Here is a 10194-nt window from a genome sequence, read left to right on the forward strand (position 1 = left end):
AGCCCTCTTACTGACTCCAGCTGCCTTCTATGTGCACCCTGGAATGTAGCGGTGGTGGCTCCAGTATCAGACCCCCAGTTTGAGGTCTGGGCTCCTGGCTTCAGCCTTGGCCCAGCTCTGCACATTGCAGGCCTTTGAGGAGTGAACTGGTGGATGGAAGCTCTCTAAGTATGTGACTCTCTGCCTGCTAATTACAAAGTAAATAAATGGTTCTTCAAGTGAGGTGATAGCTGTTAATAAATTGTATGGGCATGGGAGTGAGGTGGAGAACAGCAGGGGAGATGGATTATGCAGAAAGAGCTCCACCCCTGCTTCACCAGGTTTGACAAGTTCCTTGCTTATTCTTTGCTTCCCTAACCATCCTCTTCACAAGGCCTCCCTATCCTCCAGCCTCCCCCAACCTCCCTTCCAAACGACTGCATGTAGTCCCCTGCATGTTACAGCCTCCAACACCTGTGTAGGTCATAGAGCCGCTTGACTCTTCTTCATTCCCTTGGCATCTTCCTCAATTTCTGAATCACCTTTGCGTCCCCCACTTGTCATCATGTGCGGGCAATCAGCTGAAATACTGCCCCCCCCCCCCACAAACCAAGGGAGACCAGCTTAGCTCAATCACATGAGCAAAGTTTCATGGGTGGAGTCTGGCTGTTTCAGGAATATTTGCTGCTAAATTGGATCAGCTTTGTCAATGCCAAGTAATAAAGGAAGGAAGTTGTGCTGAGACGACAGAATGGGGAGGTGGAAGTAGTCATGATGGTGGAAAAGGTGGCACAGAGAGACACTCACTGGAGCACCAACTGTGTGCAGAGCCACACTAAACCCTTGAGCACTGGCTCTGGCTTATTATTATTATTTTTGCCACTGAGTGATTTTAAGTTTCCTGGCTTTTATGGTAGTAAATAGAAACCTCTGGTTTGATATGTCCTGTTCCTCTAGCCCTACATTTATGCTAATTTTCCCAGTCAAAGATATTCAAAATGGTCTAGATTTATTTTATGATTGTAGTTATTTAAGAGGCAGAGAAGAGGGCCTGCTTTGTAGCACAGTATGTTAAACCACCACCTGCAAGGCTGGCATTCCACACCAGAGTGCCAACTCAGGTCCCAGCTGCTCTGGTCTGATCCAGCTCCCTGCTAATAGCTCAGGAAGGCATTAGTTGATGGTCCAAGTACTTGGACCTCTGCCACTCCTGTGTTGAACTAGATAGAATTTTGCTCTTTTGGTTTCTAAACTCTTCCAATGCCTGCAACTAGATTGGACAAAAGTTGAAGCTAGGAGCCAGGAACTTGAAAGTCTTCCTTGTGGATGCCTGGAGCCAATTTCTTGAGCCAGCACCAAAATCAAGAGATGGAACAGGAACTGATGTGCAATACAGGAGACCTAATTGCCAGGCCCAGTGTTTGCTCCCTAGTGGTCTACATAATCCCAACTTGACCTCCAGTCCTCACACAGTAACCACCTTTCCTGTGATTTCTAAGATTTGATTAAATGAAAGAAACATTTCAAAAACTAAGAATAACAGCAAGAAGGATTCATATGGCTATCTGGACTCTGTGCCACTAAGGGATAAAGTCTAAGCATAGGTTGAAAGGGAAAAATAATTAAACACTCATCAGCAAGTAAGATTTTTTGATTCTTTAATCACTTTCCACCTTATCATATAATTCAGGGAAAGGGGACAAGGCAGATACCAGAGATCTGAAGGGCATTTCTACAACCTGTCTACACTTTGTAGTGTCTTTTGAGGCAGACCCCACAGTCATCCTCAAATCATTCATTTACCTTTGTTTTCTCTAATCTTTCAAATTTTTCTATGCTAGCTAAGAATCCATAAAATAATCAGATGGATCGACAACTGAACTTAAAGCGTAGACTATGTTCACGAATCCCACACATTCCACACCAAGACAAAGTAGCCTGCACAGATATATAATCTCAGCTCCCATTAATACTCATATGTAAACCTTTACTTAAAATGTTCACATGGATACACTCAGTGCAGCTACCTGCTTGTATCAACTGCAAGAAGCAGAGGAACTAAGACACTCAAATGATACATACGTAAAAACAGAATGGGAGGACAAAGCCTGAAGATCTTCCCAGTTCCCATGAGTCCTCCTTACAGTGCTCTGGCTGAGCTAAGCTCAAGTCCTCTGTTCAGACCAAACGTGAGAAATTACCATCAGTTTTACCACATCCAAAAGATACATCCTCATCTGTGTGTTGAAGTATACAGCTCTGTAGTGTTAACAGTATGTAAATATGGAAAGATTTGTGCTAACTGAAAGGTTTTTATAGCAACATGTATCGGTTGGAATGAACACAGAAAACAAGTTTCATATAAAATATGAAATATATATACAAAATATACCTTGAAAAAAGATTTATTTATTTACAAGGAAGAATGAAAGAGAAGGAGAGACAGAGATGTTGTATCCCAATGGCTTACTCCCCAGTGTCCACAAGAGTTAAGGCAAGGCCAGACAAAGCCAGGAACACTATCTCAATCTCCTGCATGGGTGGCAGGCACCCAAGCACTGGAGCCATCATCCTGCTATCACCCAGGAGCATTAGCAGGAACCTGATCAGAAATAGAGGCAGGACTCCATATCAGACACTGCAATATGAGATGTGGAAATCCTAAACCACAGCTTAATCCACTACAACAAATCAACCCCTCAATTAATAAATTTCTAATGATTATTAACTATCAACAGTTTACAATCAAGTAAGAGTCAGTTCAAACAAGCTAAAAGAAAACCAGAGAGAAAACTATAAAATGGGGCAGGTGTCGTGGCACGGAGGGTTACACCACTGCCTGTGACACCAGCATCCCCTGTGGTGCTAACTGGAGTCCTGGCTGCTCCATTCCAAACCAGCTCCCTGCTAATGCACCTGGGAAAGCAGCAGAAGATGGCTAAAGCACCTGGGCCCCTGCACCCATGTGAGAGATCTGGATGAAGATCCTGACTCCAGCCTGGCTCAGCCCTGGTCGTTGCAGCCATCTGGGGGAGTGAACCAGCGGATGGAAGATCTCCCTCTGTCTCCTTCACTCTGTAACTCTGCCTTTCAGAGAAATAAATACATCTGAATATAAGTGAATATAATCTGAACATGTGATATTCTAATGACCCTACCATTCTTGGAATGAATATAAAAAATTGCAGTAGTTCAAAATTTCTAAATTAATACTAGGGAGAAGCTACAGAATAGTCAAAGAATCAATATGTTAAAAGAATTTTTTTTTAAATCTACTAAAACTATTCTCCCTAATTTTGCTCTACTTTGAATGGATTATCTAATTCTACAGGAGTCACAGAATGAAGAGTACTTGAAGAAACAACCAAAAAGGGAGCACACCAGCAGCTCAAAGAGTCATTCTTCCTCTTTAAGGCTGACATGTGAGAGAACCATGATTCTGTGCTACATGTTCATCAATGTCTACAGCTGGAACATATTCAGCTTCATACAGGAGACCCGCAGGTGAGGACAGCGTAGTCTTGCACAGATGGGCTGATTTCCCCAGCAGACCTGACAGGAATGTCATGGGCTTCCAAGCAGTGGAGAAGGTCAGATGGGACTCCGAGGCAAAGAGGCTGTGGAGGCCTGCTCTCCAGCTACTCTGCCCAGGGGTAGCCACTAAACACATGGCTCTGATTGCAATCAAAACCAGTGTTCCTTAATTTTGTGTCTATTGGCACATTATAACCAGTAAGCAGAAAACCAACTAATGATTTATTATAATAGTCTCCTTACATAAAAAAAAGTTGAGTATGCAATCTAGATTGGCCATAGGAGTGTTTCCTTACAATTATTTCAATGCTTTTGTACATTTGACAATTTTCATAATAAAGTGTTAAATAGCACCAATGACACTAGGCACATCTCAAGCAGCCACATGTGGCTAATGGCTATGCTATTAGACTGCAAAAATATACATCTCCATTATATTAAAAAGTTCATTAGACAGAGGATTCTAGAACCTATCTTCAAAGGGTCCTACAAGCCTTCACACTAATGCTTCCACCCTAAAGGCAGTACTGACTGGTTGCTGGGGCCAGCAGACCCTACTACCAGGACAGCACAGCTTCCTGGGACTTTGGCTGGAGCAGTGACAGAACCTAAAGGTTCTTTCAGACCATGCTACAGGAATGGTCGCTTATACAACTAATGAAAGATGAACTCTATGAGAAAGAGATTGAAGGCTGGGAAACACAAGTGGGAACTGTGCCCACAAGGAGTTATCAAAAAACATATGCACACATCTACATGTATTTAAGTCAAGACTCTATACAACGTATAAAGATGGGAACTGGTGTTTCTCACATAAACAAAATACAAATATTGTAAAATGAGTAATAAAGGCATAATCAAAGATATGCCTGGGCCGGCACCATGGCTCACTCGGCTAATCTTCCGCTTGTGGCGCCAGCACCCGATTTCTAGTCCCAGTTACTCCTCTTCCAGTCCAGCTCTTTGCTGTGGCCCAGGAGAGTACAGGAGGATGGTCCAAGTGCTTGGGTCCCTGCACCTGCATGGGAGACCGGGAGCAAGTACCCGACTCCTGACTTTGGATCCACACAGCACCAGCATAGCGGACTTTAGGGGAGTGAACCAACAGAAGAAAGACCTCTCTCTCTCTCACTGTCTGTAACTCGCTCTCTGTCTCTCTCTCACTGTCCAACTCTGCCTGGCAAAAAAATAAAAATAAAATAAAATAAAATAAAAACATAAATAAAAAAGATATGCCTGACCGGGATACTGACTTCACTCTAGTAACACTTTTTGTTTATACCAAAATTAATTAAATGTGAATAATCTCTGAGGGCTTTGCAAATGTAAAAAACTCAGAATCTTCTATAAGCAATTTCTGTAAGTACCAGAAAATTAAATTCTACTAGGTATTAAACAAGGGATGATCTAGAGATGGCTTCCATGGATGAGAATTGGGCTATACATTTCTATATGAAAGAACTCTGCCACAGGATGTGCTTACTAGAACAATTCCCAATTATCTTTAAAGTGAATCAGAGATATAGAGAAGAAAAATATAAAAAACACTCCCATTCAGGTTTCTGTATGTTTTATTGAAGAAAAATTTCAACAAAACATGGCTTTTATTTACAGAATTGAATGTGTGAGGGAACTGTCCAGCCCACTTGGACCCAAGTGAAGATGACTACTGAGCCTGTTTATGTGTTTTCTTATTTTCAATGCACATACAAAAAAGGTTTTTCATATTCATAAAAATCCCAATATTGTAATACAAACCCTCCCTTATCCACCCTCCATTAAATATATCAACAGCTTCAAAAATACACACTTAAATTGGTTTAATCTTGAAGTGTAATCCAATGAGACTGAAAACTAAACATTTCAGATCCTGTACCAAATAGTAAAATACACGAAGGCCTTCAGGATCCCTAAAATTTGAAAAGGTGAAAGTTACTTTTTGTTCCTAGAATGAAAGACAATTCTATAAATTCCTAAAATAAAGCAAGACCAAAATCATAAAACAATTTTGTCAACTGAATTTAGGAGAAAGGAATGATTTTGCTGACAACTAAAAACAGATTGAACAACTGAAAAATTAACATCTCTTCTGCAAGAAAAAAATAGTTTCTTCATCAATATTCTCCTTAGGAAAGTAACAGCTATGTAAAACAAAATAAAATATATATATATATAAAAATATATTCAGTACTGTAATGTCACCAATCTCATGCAATAACTACATATTTTGGTGTCTACTTATTCTTACAATGACAAAAATCATTCTGTACCCTTTTTCATATTACTTTTTTCCACAGCAATCAAAAAATAATTCACTAAAAATTTTTAATTGATTTAATAATTATTATCTTAGGTAGTTTATTTTCCAATTCTAAATAACATTTCAATGAGCATCATGTGCATAATACAACTTTTCTAATATTGGAGAATATTTCTAAAGAAGACAGGCTCAGAAATGAAATTAGTAGGTCAAAGATGAATGAAAACTGCTAATAGTTTATGCTGCTTATTATCAAACTGCTTTCCAAAAGCAGTGGACCAATCCACAACTCCAGTCAGATATGACCATGACATCCTCACCACCTACAGGAAAATAAATCTGACAGTTTAAAAGTTTAAAAGTATAAGACACTTAGTATGTGCCAGGCACTATGCTAACTTGGGAAATAGAACAAGGTTTTCACAGAGCTTGCATTCAAACTGGTGAAGCAAACTAAGTGATTACAATCCAGGGTGGGGACTTCTTGAGAAGCAGGAAGAAATTCCTTGGCTTAGACAAGGGCAACGGTCCGCAGAAGCCCTCACAAATTCCCCCACAGAAGACACAGGACGTAGGAAGCCACAGGTACCTAAAAGTATTAAGCTATAATGCATTTCTTCAAGTATAGGAGGAGAGTGATATGATTATAGGACTAATTACATTGGCATTCTTTCTTTAAATTTTATGACACTGAACCTAGGTTTTTAGACAAAGTAGCTAAAAAGTTGGGGCATTATTATACAAAGCTGTTGGATTAACTTTGTTTATTTTGACAACCTGTGAAATGTCCTGTTACCTTCTTTGAGATACAAGATAGCAAGTCTTTAATGATATAAAAAGCAGAATTACATCTGCATAAGAAACTGATAGGATGACACTGAAATAAGCTTAAATTGACTGCAGCTCTAACATGAGCCTGGTCTGTAGCAAACCTACAGACAAAACGTTGCAGCACAAGTTATAGGAATAACTATAGAGGCATTAACCTATCTTACTATAATAAATACAAACACATTTTCCTTTCTGTAAGGTTCTACAAATAAAACATATAACATTAGTAACTACCACAGTAGCACCTACCCTGTGTCTGATCCTGTTATTAGGGACTTTACACACATGCTCTGTAATCCTTAAAATAAAATTTATAAGGTAGGCTTTAAACTATTAGCCTTATCTTATAAATGTGTAATTCAAAACTCTTAAGAATCAGGAAAACACTTATTGACATCAACAATAGTGATGTCACTAAGACATAATAGTGATATCACTAAGAAGTGATAGCAATATTTGCCCCTGGGACTCTCAAGGTGTAAAGACTAACCCTCTTGACTTCACAAAACAATGAAAATTAAGAATTAGTAAAACAGGGCTGGAGCTCTGGTACAGTGGGTTAAAGCCCCAGCCTGCAGTGCTGGCATCCCATGTGAGTGTAGTGTTCAAGTCCTGGCTGCTAACTTCTAATCCAGCTCCCTGTTATTGCTGCCAGGAAAGCAGTGGAGAATGGCCCAGGTGCTTGGATCCTGAAACTGGGAAGAAGCTCCTGGCTCCTGGCTTTGGCCTGGCCCAGCCCCAGTCTTGGCCTTTTGGGGAGTGAACCAGCAGATGGATGACCTCTCTCTATCTGTCTCTACCTCTCTCTGTATCTCTACCTCTCAAGTAAATAAATCTTTAAAAAAAAAAAACTAGTAATAGAAATGCAACAGGTGTTCCCAGTGTACCTTGTTATTGTATAAATTTTTCTCTTATTATTTACCTGCACATCTAAAGCCAATAACTAAGAAACTATGTCTACAATGATTCTTCAAGTTAAACTAACAAACAGATGCCATTAAAGGCATTCCTAGCTATTAATTTAATTTGAAGATCTAATTATGCACAATCTGTGGCAGAGACCAAATGGAGAACGAAGATTCTCTATCAATCATAAAACATTGACACAAGAGGCAATTTCTACAGCTTGCCTACTTCTCCACAAACAGAACCCATAAACACATCATCAAGTGGGTGGAAGAAGCCCTAGGCTCTCCCTAAGTGGAAAAGATCCAAAAGGTTAGCTGAAGCTGTGTCTGGTTCTTAGTACACACACACATATATAGATATATGCATAAGGAAATCTGAGAGACAAATTTACTTTTTGAAATGATATAATACATAAAACAAATACTGTTCCCTATACCTTCGTTTTCCTAAATAATTAAATAATGTTTCCTTAAATAGAAGAGTTAAGTACTGCTACAGAGTGTCAGCATCTGATAGATTTCTCCACATTTTCTTCCAGACAACGAAGGTGGTACAAAGTACAATCCTTGGGAATATATAAAAGTGAAATTCAATGTTTCTTCCTTCCAGGGATCCGATCTCCTTTCTCCAAGAGGTGAAAAGACCCAATTCAGAAACCAAACTTTCTACAGCGTGAAACTGGGCCTTCAGAGTTCTTCAGAAGCCCTTGGAGAAACATCAACGATTCTGAAGGGAACATGAGAGGCAAACACAACAGCCAGTGGGAACAAAGACATAATCAAATCTCTCTCTGGAGCATGAGGTAGCAAAAATAAGAATTCTGAAGGAAATGATTTTACACAGTCAAGGAGAATCCCACGTCTTAAATGAAACTAACAACACTGTAACTTACGTCCACTTTTTTTTTAAGATTTATTTATGTATTTTAGGGCTGGCTCTCTGGGGTAACAGGCAAAGCCGCCGCCAGCAGTGCCAGCATCACATCTGGAAGTCAGTTCAAGTCCTGGCTGCTCCACTTCCAATCCAGCTCTCTGCTGTGGCCTGGGAAAGCAGTAGAAGATGGTGCAAGTCCTTGGGCCCCTGCATTTGCGTAGGAGACCCAGAGGAAGCTCCTGGCTCCGAGCTTCAGACTAGCACAGCCCCAGCTTCTGCAGCCAGTTGGGAATGAACCAGCAGATGGAAGACCTCTCTCTCTCTCTCTCTGCCTCACCTCTCTGTAACTCTTCCAAATAAATAAATCTTTTAAAAAGTATTTATCTATTTATTTGAAAGGCACTGTTGCAGAAAGGCAGAAGCAGAGAGAGAGAGAGAGAGAGAGAGAGAGAGAGAGAGAGAGAGAAGAGAGAGAGAGAGTCTTCCATCCACTTGTTCACCCCCTAGTGGATGCATCGGCCAGAACTACACTAATCCGAAGCCAGGAGCCAGGAACTTCTTCTGCTTCTCCAAAACAGATTCAGGGCCAAAGGACTTGGGCCATCTTCTGCTGCTTTCCCAGGCCATAGCAGAGAGCTGGATCAGAAGTGGAGTAGGTGAGACTTGAGTGCCGGTGCTGCAAACTGGAACTTTAACCCGCTGTGCCACAGTGCTCCCCCTCCCACAGCATACTTTTACGACATGGGTTAACAAAAAAATTTGTAACAATTTTAGGGAAATAATTTGTCTTTAGATAGTTATACGTGTAAAAAAGAGAGAGAAAATATAAGCTTTCACATATGAAGCCAGAAAGATGGAAGGAATTAAATTCAAAGTAAAAGGAAAGGAAAAAATGAAATAAAGAAGATATATAATGGACAAACACTAGAAAGAATAAATGAAAAGAAACACCAATTCATCAAAAAAAAAACAGTACAATTGATATAAACTCTAGCTGCGCTGATCAAAGAAGGAAGCCACTTACACGGCAGGATCTTAGAAAGGAAGTGACTACAGGTTCTCCAGAAGTAAACAGGTGGTAAATGAACATGATTGTTATAGGTTGTACTGTGTCCTTCAAAAAATTATTTAAGTCCCAACCTCTATACCTGTGAGTACAGGCTTTTTATGCAATAGAGTCTTTGGAAATATACTTCAGCTAAGATGAGGTCATTAGGGTGCACCCTAATGTAGTATAACTGGTGTCCTTATTAGGACAGCAACCCACCTGTGAAAACAGAGACACAAGGGGAGAATGTGATGTGAGATGTCAGAGCCAGAAATTCAGGGATTCTGAAGGCCAAGAAGCACCAATGGGGGACCGGCATTGTGGCAAAACAAGTTAAGCTGCAGCCTGCAATGCCAGAAAACCATATGGATGATGGTTCGATTCCCATCGGCTCTACTTCCAATTCAGCATTCTGCTAATGTGCTTGAGAAGGCAGTGGCCTCTGCAGCCACTTGAGGAGTGAACCGGCAGATGGAAAATCTCTCTCAATCTTTCTTTCTGTAACTCTGCCTTTCAAATAGATATTTTTTTGGGAAAAAAATGTAGAAGAAGCAGCATCACCAAGGATCAAGGATAGGTGACCACCACCAGATGCCAGGAAGGTGCAAGGGAGGAGTCCACACAGGGTCACAGAGGGGATGTGGCCCTGTCAAGATGATTTGGGTTTCTTCTATTTAGTTATTTATTCTTAAGGTATATCTATTTATTTAAAATGCACAGTTACTGAGAGAGAATGAGACAGAGTGAGAGTGAGAGAGAG

The 10194-nt window shown here is 40.4% G+C and overlaps 1 protein-coding gene across 1 annotated transcript in view; it reads right to left on the reverse strand.

Annotated features, from left to right (window-relative positions):
- Positions 1–5073: 5073 nt before the first annotated feature.
- LOC100344696 (mago homolog B, exon junction complex subunit) overlaps positions 5074–10194 on the reverse strand; it is a 62620-nt gene continuing 57499 nt past the window's right edge. The window contains exon 5 of the mRNA XM_070049385.1: positions 5074–5423. Coding sequence (XP_069905486.1) covers positions 5324–5423 — 100 coding nt within the window. The 3' untranslated portion in view covers positions 5074–5323. The remainder of the gene's footprint in view (positions 5424–10194) is intronic.

Source organism: Oryctolagus cuniculus, chromosome 9 (assembly GCF_964237555.1).
Source record: "Oryctolagus cuniculus chromosome 9, mOryCun1.1, whole genome shotgun sequence".
NCBI lineage: Eukaryota > Metazoa > Chordata > Mammalia > Lagomorpha > Leporidae > Oryctolagus > Oryctolagus cuniculus.